Source organism: Cyprinodon tularosa, unplaced genomic scaffold (genome assembly GCF_016077235.1).
Source record: "Cyprinodon tularosa strain WSP-4 unplaced genomic scaffold, ASM1607723v1 ctg143, whole genome shotgun sequence".
Classification (NCBI taxonomy): Eukaryota; Metazoa; Chordata; class Actinopteri; order Cyprinodontiformes; family Cyprinodontidae; genus Cyprinodon; species Cyprinodon tularosa.
The window spans coordinates 946,186-963,665 of NW_024038254.1; the positions used below are offsets into that span (position 1 = coordinate 946,186).

Sequence of the window (17,480 nt, forward strand, 5' to 3'; positions counted from 1 at the left end):
AAAAATATACTTAAGTACAGTAATCAAGTAAATGAACTCAATTACTGTCCAACACTCCACTGTTATAGCATATTTAAAGTAGAGTTGTAAAGTAAATCTTATTGAAATCGAGCTACATCTTTATTAGTACCAAGACAACATGCCAAAAGATCCAGGGCTTTGAATGCTTTGTAAGTCACTTAGCGTGCGAGTTAGTCTAGAATATGATAAATTACAGCAGATAGACATTGACATGCACACTATTAAACATGCATGATTTTACCCATACAAAAAAAGTAAATCTAATAATAGAAGAAGTACAAAAACGTGATCACTTGTACATTTGTGGCGGAGATATACTCAGATGACCCATAATAATATCCCATCCATTTTATTTTTACTTTTTAATATGCAAAGTATGAGAAAAGGGTATTTATTACATGAAAAAAGGAGATGAGAAAATTCAGTCTAATTATATTCCTGTCTTTGGTTGGTTGTATGTGGGTCTTATTTACAAAGATTATCATATAATCAACAGCCAGTGACTACAAAAGGTTAATAACATCTACAGAACAGAAAGCTGCATCTTTTATCCATCAGGTGTTCAGTGGGTGTTTCATAAAACCTATTTTGTATTCAAATTTTCCTCCGTTGGGAGGTGCAGTTCAGCAATGACTCATGATCTGATTCAAAACTGAATGTCATATGATGTCATAAAGTACTCATAAATACTGTAGCACTCATGAACATGTCTTAAAATTAGTTTCTACGAGCTTCCTTCTCAGAATGGTTGTGGCAAGGTTCAGCTTGATCTAGATCCCAGTTTAATTGAAGTCCAAACCGTTCCCTAGGAAACCATGGGAGGGCAAAAAAAGTACAGTAAATAAAGGCTCCAGGATGACAGGGCTCACAAAAAATATATTGGAGAATAGAGAAAATACTATTAATTCATGGTCTAAAATTAGTACTGGTAATCGGACGTAATCCAATAAAATGTTCCACACAGATGTTATTTGCTCTAATTATACTAATACCAGCCACTCTTTATCTGTACAACAGAGGAAAATGAATACACAACCCAGAGCAAGGATATAGACACCCTGCATGTCCCTGTACACTGCTGGGGGACTGTTTTGACTCTGGTATGACAAGAACAGAATGCAAGTGCACTGAGAGACGGCTGATGTCCTAAAGATATAAGAGACACAAAGAAACAGAGAATGTTTAAAGTTGATCTTGCAAACAGAAATAAGACACCCCCATGCATAAAACATGTCAGTGTGACTGTGTTTGTGCAGATACCTCTGCTTTAGTGACATTTTGCTTTTAAACCAGGTCATAAGCAAGGAATTTCATGTTAATAGGAGACAAAAGAGAAAAATGCTTTAGATGTTATGATAAAGTGAATGTTGGAAATGATAATCATGACAAAAAAGAAAGAGCATTTAAATTGTCACAGTTGGTTTTGTGAAGTAAAGTCAGAAGCTCAAAATTTTGTTCTGAAAATGCTTTCCACATAACAGAAAGCATATATTGAATCCCTAAGAGGTTTTACTCCTATGTCTTCCAATGTTTCTCAAACCTCAGTTCAGTGGGGTTGATGGCTGTAGCTTCAACTTTGAGGCAAATATGTGATCAGAATGTTAGTCAGTGTAAAGTAGAAATGATGAAAGGAAAAGGAAAATTAGAATCAACGGTAGTATTTATCTTGACTCCCAACTTTCTTCTATGCATATTTAATTTTTAAAATCAAAGGCTTAAAATGTTTCTCTTTGAGGTGTTCACAGCACCTGTAATAATTAGATTTGAGTTACTAGTCAGAATAGGAGTCCCCACTCTAATCAACATGGACTACTGTGCTTCAAAAATGATTAATAATAGACTATGGTAAGAATCGCATGATAATCACAGAGATAGACCATAACTGTGGTTCATCTTACTAAAAATATATTGCAATACCTCCTAAAAAAAAAACAAAGTTGTAAAAGTGAAGAACACATTTATTTTGAAAAAAAAAATACACTCTCATATGGAGAAAAGAGAGAAAATACTGAAAATAACAGCTCTAGCAAAACAAGAAATGCAAAGAATCAAACTTGTAAGACAGACAACATAAGAACAAAATTTCTACTCTAAAAACTTGTTTAATTAAGAGACACAGTATTGAGAAAAGTCAAAATGTCCAAGGCAAATTGATTTATTTCACAAACACAGCAAAACTGGTCTTACTTTAAACCAAAATGAATCTACTGATTCAAACTGACATTATCTCAAGGCTTCATTATGTGTCATTCACAATATGCAACATTCAAAGGTCACAGCAAACATATTTCAGCTATAGGCAGGAGGGTCCAGCGATGTCCCCTGCGTTTAACAGCATCACCAGGGCACCGCAAGGATTCGTGCTTGTCCTTTTTTATACAAACTATAAAGCAGTTAGTGCATCATTGCTTCACCAGCTGTCATTCCACAAGTACTAAGTTGACACAGACATCACAGCGCTGCTGATCGATTGCAACATCAACAAACAGTTTGCATTTTGGTGTAATGGAAACAGCTCCATGATGTCATTGAAAAAGACAAAGTCATTAATCCTCTCACACCTCAACAGAACCTTCCCCTTGATTAGTGTCCCTCTGTCTCTGTGACATTGGAGCTGGCTTGGAGCTCGCCTGCCTGGCTATGTCCTTCTTGAATGGGGCCGCCTGTGGAGCTGGTAAATGGTTAGCTTTTGTATCTCTGCTTCTTTCTGTATGTCTGCTTCTGTCTCCTTGAACCCCAGTCGGCCTCACCAGATGGCCGCTTACACTGACGCTAGTTCTGCTGGAGGTTTTCTTCCTGTTAAAGGTGATTTTTTTTTACCCCATCTGTTTTCAGAACATCTCAAGACCAACACTTTGTGGATATATGTCATAATGGTTCACACCAAATGGGACTCCAGCGACCGAATGGAGAGATACATGTTATCGCTATGTGGAGGGGTGTTCAAGAGTGCAATAATGTCATGGGATGTAACATACACACTTTTAGTTGCAGCAAAGTGACAGTGACACCTACGTCCATGAGCAACAACTGATTTAAAATAATCTAAAAATTTTTGTCAAGTCACATAGCAACAGCCAGTCAGTGACTAGATGTTGCTGTGATGTAGGGTAGAGGAGCACAGCTAAGACAAAGCTTCTTTTCAATAAAATGTAAAAAATTATGTTGGCATACGAAGAAATAACAGATTCTGGTGTCCTCCACCTTAGAAGTGTTTCTCTTTTCAGACCTGAGTTACAGTAAGTACTTTGGTCATTAGTGCGCCTTTGGCCCCTGGTCCCCTGGTTTATGGTTTTACCTGGTTCCACTATAAGTCTTTCCATGCAAAACCTGCATATCTTTCCGGCACCCTTGCAGAGGTAAAGGCAATTGTCAACACATACATTTTGTATCAGGAGATTTCACATCCATCATACTGCCAACTGGGGCTGCTATGTTCTGAGAGATAAAATAGGACCAACAGATGCATAAAATAAAGCCTATGGTCATGACCTTGATGAAGAAGAGTATCCTGTGTATTAAGAGTAATAGTTTTGAAAAGGAATGTGCAATGAGTGTTTTTATTGTTCAAAAAATGCTTGTAAAATGCCTTGTCAAAGAACAGAAAGTAGGGCCTGAAAACCCTAAATTATGTTTTTTTGCCTTTATTTATATAGGCTATATATCTTGATTTGATTGAAAATCTCACCTGTAGTTTTGCCAGTGTATATAATAAACATCAGTGTCTAACACTTTCCCTTAATCTGTGTTCCTTAAATATCATCTCCACCCTAATCCCACCAAGAAATTACATTTTCAATGGTTTGAAGAGCATAAAAATAGAATAATCATAAAAGCTCTTTTTTTTTAAGGATCATTATATAAGCTGCTTAAATGATGTATCTGTTTGCGTTAAACATTGCAGTGCATTCCTTCTATTATCAGTATCTCAATCCTTGCAGGGTTAAATTTGGGCTGATGCCTATCCACCTCACGGACAGGTCTCAAGTTCATTTAATGCAACACAGAAACTCAAACCATCTAAGCTTTCACCAATTACAGTGACCAGCCGAACTGCCCAATTTAGAGTGGCCAATTAATATAACACACCTATTTTGAACTGTGAGAGAAAACCGGATGACATGCAAGTATAAAGGTGCATAAGTGGTATTCGTTTTTTAAATCCTGCACCGTTTCAAATTTCTGACTGATTTATTTCCAGATATGATGTGCAATATTTTCTACGAATTCCCTTCCCTGCTCCATCCTTAATAATAAAACTAAATCAATTTCTCTGTACAAAACTCCTCTATACATAATACTGTCATGCTGGTCACGAAAAAGCCTTTTTTTTATTCATTCAATATTTTTTTTGAGTCTTTTATTTAGAACATATACTTATTTTAGTGGTGCAACAAGCTCTTATCTGTCTTTGAAGAATTTCATCATTTTAATACCAGTATGTACAAGATGCTTCCTTTCTGATCAAAGCCATTCACCGACTCAAGAAACAGGATAACATTTTACCGAGACCAAACAAAAAAAGGACAGCTTTTAGAGATGAGCAAATTTTTAAGACATGCATTATTGACGTTTGGTAAATATCAAACATGAAGGTAGGCTCTGAATTACATTTTCAGTCCATTTGAGCGAAAAATAGAACTGATACAAAGAAGCACATATATTAGATATTGCAGAATATCTTCGTAATTATTACTGCTTTTCCTTTTGCATCTTATACAACCTTATACCAAACAATATTTACTTATCTCAATACAACTGCTTTTTCTCATTTTCTTTCATTTAGTGATATGAAGAGCTTATAGTGATGTTAAAACATATTTTCACAAGGTTCTTTTTACTAAAGAAAATACATATGGTCAATACAGTTGATGGAAATGGTGATATAACTTGGTGAATTTATGAAAGTAATAATAAGTGTTTTCTATAAATGGTCAACCTTGAAAATGAACCAGCTTGTATTGATCTCAAACAACCCAAGGTTTGAAGCATTTAGGCTTTTTTTAAAAAAGCCTTGTAGTGAATGTTCTAGTGCCATCCTGATTATCATATTTCTTTAATGATAGATATATTGTAAAGGCCAACTAAGCTTCCCTAATGCCCTAAATTTACAAGCTAATCCATAACTGCCTCTTGTTTTGTGGAATTTTCTTATTCATTTGAGCAGCCTTTTTGTCATCCCTCACCCTAACATCACTTAGAGCAACATTTTTAAACTGATCTCCTAGTCACACGTCCTAGCCAGCCCCCAGGAAATGAATTAATGAATGAATAAATTAATTAGTTAATTAATTAGTTAGACATTTCTAAACTCAACATTCTATGCTAACTTTATTGTTCTGTCTGGATCCCATTTAATAGCTGCAGAGATTACAATGGGGGTAATAAATGATTTTATCAAAGAAATGACAGTCTAGGCACTCACATGCTTTACTCTCTCATAGCAAAAATGATTAAAGATTGCAGGGCTGATTTGAATTTACATCATGTGGAAATAAGTGTGTTAATGCTGAAGAGCTGAGGAAAATAAACCTCTCCTGAAAAGACATAAAAAAGTAAAGTGGTAGCTGATATTAAGCTTGATGATTGAGCCAGAGTTCTTCAAAAGATAAAATGAGGGTGTTAAAAAGATTTTTTTCATTGTATTCATTAAAAAAACATTTTCAGTAACCAGGCCACGGGCTTTTATGCTTTTCATAGCAAGCACTGATTCTAAACAAGTAGTTGTTTCAGCTTTGTTAACAGCCTTTTACCAGCAGCAACATTCATCGCAGAAGCAAAACTTCATGAAGACAGTAGACCTATTCCTTTGGCCTTATTCTGTTTTCTTATTTTTTATTCTGTTTTCTTCTTTTTTATTGTTCTTGTTGTGTTATTGTACAAAATACAGCTCTTCAATTAGCTTGTGAATCCTATTCTTTTCTCCTTTTTTAACTGTCACATTTGAAGTTAATCATTAAAAACCTTTAAACCAGGCATGCACACAAACAATCCATGTAGTTACACAGGTCATTAAAAGATTATTTTTGGATGACAACTCATTCATTGTTAAAAAATAAATAAATAAATAACTAGTAACTGGATTGTACTCATGTAGCACCTTTTCAAGTAAGGGACTCCAGAGCACTGCATTCAGCACAACTGTACTTTTTCAACCACTGATGGTGGAAAGCCACATTGTAGCCACAGTTGCCCTGGGGCACACTGACAAAAGTGGAGCTGCCATACACAAGTGCCACCATCACTAGGCAGCACAGTTGAAGTGTTGTGCCCAAAAGTAAAACAACTGAGATAGACAGAGCTGGGGTCTTTAACCAGCAAGAAAGCCAGTTGCAAGACAATCAATTAATCAAAGTCCATTATTATAATTAGGTGTCTCAATGATTAAAAAAAAAAAAGATAAACTGAAACTGAATTATCCTAAACGTCCCTATAAATAACAAATGTAATCATTTTTGGCTTTTCAGGAATAGGTAAATAGAACAAGAAAACATTACAGCTTGCACCACAGCTTACACTACTCATCATGCTATACCATTCCTCAGTTTTAAATGACTAAGAATATAAAAATGTGTTGGAGGGAAAAAAAAGTAGATAACTAAATCCAATAGATTTAAAAATCACATCTTCATGAGTAAATAAAAAAAAAAGTTTATTTATTATAAATAACGCTGCATGAAACCATCTTGCAAAAACGTAATTTTTTTATTAAATTCTCTTTCGATTTTCTTTGTAAATTCCAATTACTCTCATTGATTTATGACCACAAGAAAAATGGTTAACTGTAGAGCCACACAATATTTATTTTGAAACAATACTCACTGATTATTTTTTTATTTTTGTTTGTTTGTCACTTTAGCAAGAAAATTTTAGTACCACAACATACGGTACACAAACACATGTATATATCTTTTATTTGCATGTCCTGTTAAAGTGGCTATAAAATAATGCAATTGTAGTTTTTTTTCTATATTTTTTTTCGATATGCACTATCATGATGTTATATTGCTTTAATGCTAAAACGTTATTCAGAGCGGCACAGGAACTACGTTGATTGAAAAATATCAGGTGATTTCCTGGAACATCTTTGGTTCGCAGTGAGTGCGCCACCATGCAGCCCACAGCTGTTGGATAAAATGATGCGCACTGAGAGGCTCTCCAAAAGGCTGCTCCGTCACTCTCAGGGCATGATGTGGGCAGAGTTATCGAGTAACGGCGTGGATTTTTATTTTAAAACCGATGCTTAGTAAATTATTTTTTTACCGAGTGCAGAATATGTATGTTATGTTTATGTGAAATTTGTTTTTGTTGGGTTAAGCTTTATTTTATAAACCGAAGAAATGATCAGCATACCTGGTGATGCGCTTTTGCCAACTTCATGGACTAACTGAACCCGCTTTCGTGTGGCAATTTTTGTTTTAAATGGACTGAATTTTCTTGTCTTTTGCTGTTAAGGTTTTTATAATCGGTTCGATATGTCCGACTTCCATAACCGAAGCCAGGTCAGCGCACGACGCAGCGACTATATCTGGCAGTATGAGTATTACGACGACGAGGAACCCGTGTCTTTTGATGGGCTTAAAGCGCACAGATGTAAGCCGAAATTAATCATTATGATTTATTTCGTTTTGTCTTTACTTTTCCTCCTCACGCATTAAGCCAGTGTGTGCTTTGTGTGCACTTTTATTTAATTATGATTCATTAGGGCTTTATTGGGGTCCATTATCGTCATTGCTTTTTCCGAAGGCTGACCTGCTCTGCCCCCTGCAGTAGCATTATTTACAAGACAGATTTAATGCAGCACTTTACTTCTGCTTCTCAGTTAATAATCAGACATCTTAATGAGACATTGTGGTAATAAACAAGTCAACCATTTTTGTCTGATCAAGTTATGGAGAAGAAAAATGAAATGCTCACTTTGATTTATTGCTTTTTTAATGTATTTATTTATTTTGCCTCTAGGGCATATCCTCCTGGGATAACTCCATTCAATAAACAGGAGAAGCAGACAGAATTAATGAGCTGCCAAAATCACTAATATCTCTTATCTTTCAGACTCCATCGTCATTGGCTTCTGGGTGGGATTGGCAGTTTTCGTCATTTTCATGTTCTTCGTTCTCACACTGCTCACAAAGACTGGAGGACCACATCAGGAGTAAGTGTTAAACAGTGTAATTCAGTTTTCCTCTGGTGCTTTTAATCATACAGGGATTCAGTCAGCAGTGAGGTGACAAATCATTCAGAGGTAATTCTTAATCTCTGACCTGTGTGATTCTTTTATTGGATTTATGAGAACTAATATGTCTTGAAATAAGTTGATTTTGGTTTCTGTAGAAGCACTTATCATATTTTCTTGCTGTCAAATTGGTAATGTTTTTGTTTTCATAATGATCAGGTATGTATATTTTCTTTTATTTTATTAAAGTCCTCATATCTTTATTTTAAGTGTTCTGGCATCTCAAAATAACCTGCTAAAATGCTATGTAATAAATGCCCTGTTCCTTCAAATCAGTAGTTAAAGGCTATGTTCACACTGCAGGCCTTGATACTCAATTCCGATTTTTTTGTGAAATCCGATTTTCTTGCCGTTCATATTTGCAAATATATGCGACTTGTATGTGATCTACTGTGTGAACTGCAGTCATACGACGCAAGTGCAATGATGTCACAGACCAGTGTGCACTACTTTTACGGAAGTAAACATGGATGGTAGTGCACATCTAGCGGTCTTTTCCAACCATAAAAACTCAATCTTTTCAATATGTTCAAACATAAATACTGCTCTCCGCATCATCATCTGCCATCTCTTTGTCTTTGTTTTTCTTGCTGCTTCTGCGTAGAAAGACCCAGAATAGTGACTTTTGTCGGGTATTAATGACGTTCAGGTCCGATAAATGCGACCTGGCCATTTAGACACAGGTCGCATTTGAAAAGATCAGATTTGTATCGGATTCAGGACCACACAGCCAAGTGGAGTGTCGGATAAGAAAAAATCGTATCTGGTCATATATGGGCAAAAAAATAGGGTTTGGGTCACTTCAGGCTGCTGTATGAACATAGCCAAATTCTGTACAAGTTGTGGAAATATTAAGTGTTAAACCAAAGGAAAGCTTGCCTAATTAGCCCCTAAAAATATTAGCCTACAGAATTTGAAAACAATGGAGAGAACACATATTTGATAAACTTTCGATTTTGCAGGTTTTTCCACTGGCAAAGAATTTAGAAGTCTTGTAATTTGTATCACAGGTACTCTTCACATGTGAGGTATCTAAAACAAAAAAATCTAGAGAATCAAATTGTTAAATTTCAATTTTATTGCATGACATAAGTATTTGATACATCAGAAAAAAATGAAAATTTATATTTGGTACTAAAGCCTTTGTTTGCAATTACAGATATCAGATGCTTCTTGTAGTTCTTTTTTGTGTGCCCTGTTTTACCAATATATATATATATATATATATTAGATGATAGCCCAACAGATTTGCTTTCACAAGAAGGCCGTTATTAGCCTGACGTAGTCCTACTCAATTCTAGTCAGAATATGAGTCTGATATTGCTCCAGATACTGCTCCAGATACTGCTCTAGAGCTGTGATTATGGGGCGTGTTTCGAACAAACCAGGGAAAAAAATGCCTCTGCACTCAATTGGATACACCTACAACCAATAAGAGCAACGGAGTGCGTGACGTATGTTAAGCGACGCATAGTTGTTGTCAACAAAAATCAAAGCGTGCAGTTGCACGCCTAGAATAAGAAGATAAGCCTTGATCACGTTTCTCTGTTCCTCTTTTAAAATTAATTTGCTGTCGATATCTTCTAGAACAAACCTAATAGCAGAATCTACACACCTTAACTCTCCAGCGGCAGCCATTGCTGTTGTTACCCAAGCGCGCTTTGGTGACGTGGTTGATTACGTTACTGTTGATCATCTGTCCATCATCGTTTAAAGCCCGCCCTGACAATTTGATTGGCCCGCCAGATATTGTGCGAGCATAGTCGCGCTACTATTGAGCAATGCCAGACCGAACTTCCCGACCTCAAACGTTGTGGGCGGGACTAAGTTCGGAATGGCACCCAGGCTAGGCCGTTATGACTATTGCCATAAGGTTCAGCTTGGTTTTTGTATATGAAATTTTATTAAAAAAGTATTTAGTGAGTAAAATTATATACAAGAGACGGAGATGGAAAGATAGGTGAGTACGAAAGAGGGGATAAGAACTATGGGGAGAGAAAAAGAGAGGGACAGAAAAGCATGCATAAAAAAAATAAATAAGCAAAAATAGTTCTTAAAGGAAAAGTCCGGTCAGCAAGAATTAATGAATTAATCATTATCTATACCTAAAACAAATACATTCGGGATTCAATGAATTTAGCGTTAATCAGTAAAAAAATGAAAATAAAAGTTTTCGTTGCGATCACTGAGTCTGGGAGCGACCTTTTATGCCCAAATAGAGTAACACCTCACTCCTGACATCTTCCGGCAGTGACGTCACGGTGCGCTGGGCCAATCTCCATTCTCCCCACGTCACCAGCAAAATCAATGGGAACTATTATACACGCCTGTAATCAGCAACAATTATTTTAGATTTCGAGAGGACTTCACTATTGAAATTCACAAGAGCTATAGTTAAACTGACAAGGCCCATATGCATGGCAGTTGGATGTTGCAATACATCGTGTAAAAGAAAAAAAATTGGTTATTTCACCTTTCCACCTCGAGTTTGTTGTTGGATTGCCGACTTGAAGAGGGAGGATTTGCCATCAAACTTCTGGCCAGAGAAAAAACATGAAATATGTAGCCAACTTTTCTAAGAAGAATGTTTTCAGGATGACTTGAGTAATAGTGCGTAGTGACAAACACCAGATACAGCATTGGGACTTGCTTAACAGCTCATACTGCACCATGATTTCAAAAACCAGTTGGTGGCAGAAGTTAAAATTAATAATTGCTCTTAATTAAAACAAAAAACACTTAGCATTTATTGAGCAGTATGTAATATTTTTATGTTTAAAGTACTTTCAGAAGTTTGAATTCTGAATTTGACCAGACCTTTCCTTTACAAATGTTGCTCCAGGGATATTGGCCCACTCCTCTATACAGATACTTCTCCAGAGCACTGCAAACCTTAGGGTTTCGTCCTACAGTGTGAGTTTATGATATATGTGCAGCACGATGCTCTGATGCGATCTACCTGCTCACATTGTATGTCTAAAAACCACGTCGGACTCAGCTCTGCAGTTTGATGGAACTACTCTGACTCGTCTATCCAGAAGCAAAGTGAGTAGAAGAGGAATATGAAGCTCACTAGAGTGAACCGTGCTGCCTTGGCAATTTACGCAATTTTGTGCTGAAAGCCCTAAAAAGAAAAGGCCACGACATATTTGGACAAAGACATGGCTGAGCAAACGTGGCTACTATGGTCTGTCAATTTTACACAAATATCTCCATTTCACTCGCACCCCTGCAATGCTTCTGTGTTTACATTTGAGAAGAAGAAGAAGAAAATGAAGAATCCTTGTTTGAGCATGCCCACTGAGCGATTTGCCCATGACGGTAAAACATTTTTGATTTTCTCCCGCCCTCACGACAACGAAGTGGTCATGAGAGGCTGATCACCCCTCGTTATCCCCTGTACAATACACAACGCACAATCAGGCTGAAAGTCGGCCTGATCGGAAAATTCTCACATGACTGGAAAGTTGCCCAAAAATGGGCAAAAAATCGCACAGTGTAAGCCCGGCTTTATAGAGGTACTACTTAGTTGTCCTGGCTGTGTGCTGGAAGGCCCAGCCCTGACACATATTTAAATCCCTTTGTGATTTAAGTAATTTTCTTACTAAAATCTCCTTATACATGGCCCCATCTGTCCTCGCCTCAATGTAGTGCATTTGTCCCAGTCCCTTTACAGAAAAAAGATCCCCAATGAATGCTATCCCCCTAAATGCTTCATGGTTGGGATGGTATTGTTGTGGTTGTACTTATCCTTCCTCCTCTAAACATGAGGAGTGGAGTTCATTTTTTTCTCTCATCAGAGCACATGGCTATCTTCCAGTACTTCACTGAATCATCCAGGTGGTCATCAACAAATTACATATGGGCCTGGACATATGCTGACTTCAGCAAGGAGACCTTGCATTGGCTGCAGGATTTCAATCCACAGTGGCATAGTCTTATTAATGGCCTTAGTGTTATTAATGAGCCTGCGGTCCCAGCTCTTTTCAGGTTATTGACCTGGTGCTGGTGTGTAGTTTTCTTGGCATTACTGCCAAATAACATTAAAACATGTACAGCATTTGGGGAAACATTTTGGGAAGCGCAAAATGCAACACATTGATGCAGTCCGGCTACATTTACACTAGGGGGCAGCAGTCTGTCTTACAACCAGAGGTCAACTATGTAGAGCAGATCTGCTGCTCTCATTGTGCCCCAGGGCACCTGTGGCTACAATGTAGCTTACCACCATTAGTTTTTGAATGTGGGTGAATTGATGAATGACAATTGGTATACCCACACCAACTCTAATAGATATTCAAAAGAGAAAAAGCTTGCTGCTTAAATCTGTGGAGCGGACACACACTAAACCCTGCATTCAGGCTGGCCCAATGCAATGCCTCAAGAGGAAATACGTTTTCTGGGGTTAATGATCTTACCAGGAGTTCTAGGACAAAACTCACTATCTGTACACGCAAATATAAATTTTTTATTCTCCGAAAAGTCTCTCTGTTTTCACGTGTTTCTATTATGCCTTTTGGTTTTTGCTAGTCAAGTTACCATAAGTTAATGCTTTCATTTTATTCTGAAATTCTCCAGGATGTTTTTTTTTTTTTCTTTCTGGTGCCCGACTCTTCCTGTTTGGCTTGTAAGATTCAGGAACTTGTTGGGTAGTCCACTGTGTGGCTAAACTTCCCTCTTGTGGATCATTTCATTGATCAGCAGGGCTTTAGTAACTTCAACTGCCCTCCACCATGGGTAAAACTTGTATAAGCATTAATTTTAACAATCTGGAGTCCTTGCAGTGCCCCCACCGCCGCTGGACCTCATTTAGTGTAAGCCCTGTCTAAAGCTTCTATGAAGTTTGCAGGTTAACAAGGGTTTTTCAAACACGGTTGAGAGGCTAACAATCACCATTTGGATCCCTTCCCATTGCCTAAAAAAGCTGGGTCAGACCCCCAAATAGCAAGCAGCAAGGTCTCTCTGCCCTTAATGCTGCGTGTCTGGTGACGCCATCACCCTGGTTTAGCGTTAATGATATCACCAGTGTGACTGAAATAAGGAAAGTAAACAATGGAGAGCAACATGGAACGAAGTGTGTTTCGTTCTTTTGTCCCTCTGAATTTCTCTCCTTTACTGCGGTATGTTTATTGGATGTGAGCATGTTCCCACTATCACGATCAGAGCAGAGCCATTTGAAGGCGAGTTTATCCTGGGTCGCTTGCTGAGTCGTTAGAGATCGGTTTAAGCTGGTCATTGAGCTGTTCCCACTGCCACTAAAAGTTGATTATTCCCAGGTTTTTTAGCCAATGACAAAGGGGTATACTTGTAAAGAGAAACCAATGCCAGTGGGTGTGTGCTATGGCTCCCAAACAGGCCAGGAAGGTAGAATCAAGGAAGAAGTAGGATGCAAAAACGTAACACAGAAGAGAACAAAAAGGGGCGTTTATGTGAACCAACGATGCAGGAGCAACATGTAAAATCCAAATTAAAATCATTAGTTTCTAAAAGAGATTGTAAAACAGAGAAACATTAAAGTCCTCTGATGATGTTTGTGTCAGTGCATGCGTGTTAAGGGTCAGGAGGGCTGTGTTGGTTCGTATGCCAAAACACGTCAGTTTATAAACACCGTAGGGTACAAAATGTACACTCCGGGAGCTGGTTTCAAATGTACTCATGTTTTGGCTGCTTCATCGTGATTAAAACAGTGGCTTGCTCAGATAAACACTGCAAGAACCCCTGGTGGGGTGTGTATAAACCATTTTCTCCAATTAATTTTAGTTCCTAGAAGACATTTGGTTTTTCATCCATCCATCTATCTCCGCTTATCCGCCAGGGTCACGGTGGAGCTGTTGCCTGTCTCCAATAGTCTATGGTGGGATAGACACCCAGCATTAGAAAAAAAGCAAGTCTTTGATTACCGAATTGGAAATTACAAAGTCTGAAGAATAAACTTCCCACCTGCCTTTGTTTTAAAATAAATAATCAGATAACCAACAATTTTGCATGAATGAAAGGTAGACATTTTTCAAAACATGCCATGGCCAAAATTTCTAAAAGGCTTTTTGTGAAAAATGCTTTCTCATGTCAAGCAATAAGGAATTGAACCTGGAGAGACTCACACAGAGAAAAGTTGCAATTAGAAAAGTATTATTCAATTTATTGTTATAGGTAACACAATCCTACTCTTCAAAATATTTATTCTAACCAAAACCAGCTGATGGTGAGGACTCATTGCCTCTGCAATCCCTTGCACTGAGCATGCATGTACAGCAGCGACAGTGGAGAGGAAATCTCAATTTTAGCAGGAAGAAACCTCCAGCAGAACCAGGCTCAGTGTGAGCAGCCATCTGTCACGGCTGACTGGGGTTTGAGGAGATGGAAGCAGATAAAGATATAAATGAAATAGATTATTTGGTACTTAGAAGACTTTGATGATGTGAATCAACATTTGCTTAGAAGGAAAACGAAGCTAGGCCATGAGCTAAATGTAAGGGGTATTGAAAGATGATTGGCTTCGGAGAAGGTGTGGCCCCTAGTTGATTGGCTGGAGGTGAACAAGGAACATTGCAGGTGGTTCAGGTGATGATAGTCTTTCAGGCTGTATTTTCACGTAATCTCTTATGTAAAGGAGTGTCTAAAGAACCACTGATAACCTAAAACAAAGTAGACTATGGTATTTATTACTCAGCAGCAAATAAAAAACAACCATTTCTCCCTTCTGTCATATGCTTAAAAAAGTGCTCCCAGCATTAACAAATCAACCTTTAAACATATAAAAAGGGAAATAAAGAGATGTTTGAGTCATTTTAACTGCTAATGGCATCTAAAAAATCTTGATTTTTAAAACAAATTCTCTATTGTAAAGTCACTCAATAATTCTTTGATTGTTCTAACAGAAACCCAGACTCGGTTGAAAAGCATCAGCGACCAGAGGGACGGCTGGTAGAGTTTAATGGCCACCAGGAGGAGAACGACAAAGCTTTCTCCCGCCCACTGTTGGAAGGCTCACGTTCATATTTTAATTTCTACATCAGTGAGGAAGACCAAGCCCAGGAGAAACAGAAACCAGAAGACAAAAAGAGATCTACAAAAGTTATAGCTGGAAGACATTTGTGCTCCTCTGAGATAGATGAGATGGATGAGGACAATGAAGAAAGTGGAGGACACCAACCTCTGAATGGTTTAACTGAGAATAGTATGACAGACAGAGAGTGTGCTTTCATGTCTCACTTTAACATCCCAAACTTTGTGAACTTGGATCAAAGCTCCACACTTGGAGAGGACGATCTGCTCTATGAGCCGTCCGTTGTCCTGGAGCGTCAGTCACAAGCTTACAATGCTCATCGGGACACCCACTAAGACAGATAGATGCAGCGGTCTTCTAAAACAATTTGGTTTGCATCCGACGGTTAGATGGAACAGAGGGAAACGTGCACCTGCTACTCCTCTCTTTCTGCAAAAGGTTTAAAATGACTTTTTAATGTTTTCTTAAAAATACAGGCATTGGATTTAGATTTACAAGAAAGAGAGTGGAAAGCATAGTCTGCAAAAGTAAACTCAGAGTAACAAGATGAGTTTTCCTTCAGAAGAGAAGATTGTTTCGTAAATAATACCTGTTATTTCAAGTACTGTGAGTCTGAATTGGATCCAGCTGGGCTGCTTTTGGATTCGCACAGAAAAAGAGAATAATGAAAGACAAGAGGGGGTCACTAGGAAAGAATGCACTGGGGAAATTATTCTGCTATTCTTGCTGTTTTTGGTACACTCTAAGATTGTGAACAAAGGTTCCTATCTGTGGGTGAGAAACAGAGACAAGGTGGTTGACCAGCATAGAGAAACAATAAAATAAATGGATATTGTTGTTAAGTCAAACCATAACAAAAGTGAAATGTATACCAACTGTATGTTTTAAATAAAGGAATATAAATAAAAATGCTGTTCTTTGATAATGTAAAGATATATAGATAGATAGATAGATAGATAGATAGATAGATAGATAGATAGATAGATAGATAGATAGATAGATAGATAGATAGATAGATAGATAGATAGATAGATAGATAGATAGATAGATAGATAGATAGATAGATAGATAGATAGATAGATAGATAGATAGATAGATAGATAGATAGATTATATCAATTTACACAGTAACTATTAATAACCATTGAATAAAGAAAGAATTTTAAGTGACCTTTAGGATTTGTTTATTTACCAAACACTACATAGTTTCTGGTGACAGATTCAACAAGATGATTCAACAAGAACAGTTTTGACATTGAAGCATGGGTAAGACTTTATACTTTACTTAGACATAAGGTTGTCTTTGATTTCTTTCTTAGATTTCTATCAGTGTATAAGTATTTTAGTTTATATATCTGTTTCTTTTTCTTTTCCTGTCTTCCAAATAACCTGATAAATCAAATTGACCACAATAAGATTGACGAAATTAACTGAGGGGTGTTAAACATAGAAACAGAAATGATAAATGTGTCCTAGTTGTGATGCAGAGACCATTGAGGCCCTTCTACTGCATGCAGATGCTTTGATATTAGCCATTCCTTTCCAGCTCTAACTGCATGTTTGGGGTTTTAGTTCTGCTCAAAGGTGTGGATCGACTCCTGGGTGAAGTCTTATGCAGCTGCTAAAAGATTTTCTGTCCTTAACCACTTTTAACATCAAATCTTAACTTTTTCCCATTCACTTTTGTAAAAAAAAAAAAAAAAAAAAAAAAACCTTCCAAAGCTAGATTCTATCGCAACTATGCTTAATTTGAATGTTTTTTTTTATTGCTATTAATAATTTTAAACTTGTGGAGTGCAAGACTTATTGCTAATCAGTTCCTCCCACCTTAAGTGGAGTTATGTGTTTATTTCTCTGCCATTGCTTTCCTGGGATGCATTTGTAATATTTCATAAAATATTGTTTTGTTACAATTCCAAACCTTGATAACTTTTCTTCACCCTGATCCAATTTTTATTGTCTGCAAAGAGCTATTTAGAGATTGCTTCCTAAATTCAGGACCTTTGCTGCTTGTCTGCCCCCTTTTCCTCTGTAGATAATAGAAAATGGTATCATCAAATTTTACAGATCTTCCCAGCTGTTTTTCTTTATTTGCATGATGCATTTTTTTTTTACTAACCTTTAACAACAACAATCTAAAGCCGTCACAGAAAAGCTCTAGGTATTACTGAAATTTAATGAGAAAATATTCTACAAAATATTTACCTATTATCTGTCC

General features: G+C 37.2%; 1 protein-coding gene across 5 annotated transcripts in view; it reads left to right on the top strand.

The window, feature by feature from the left end:
• Positions 1–16,172, top strand: part of LOC119779167 (melanocortin-2 receptor accessory protein 2B-like) — a 32,572-nt gene extending 16,400 nt beyond the window's left edge. For 4 of the 5 annotated variants that reach the window (XM_038278725.1, XM_038278727.1, XM_038278726.1 and 1 more), the window contains 3 exons: positions 7,477–7,614; positions 8,077–8,176; positions 15,136–16,172. In XM_038278725.1, coding sequence (XP_038134653.1) covers positions 7,477–7,614; positions 8,077–8,176; positions 15,136–15,598 — 701 coding nt within the window. In that variant the 3' untranslated portion in view covers positions 15,599–16,172. Of the gene's footprint in view, positions 1–7,127; positions 7,378–7,476; positions 7,615–8,076; positions 8,177–15,135 lie in introns of those variants that run through there. The other variant, XM_038278728.1, reaches the window with a different exon arrangement.
• Positions 16,173–17,480: the final 1,308 nt, after the last annotated feature.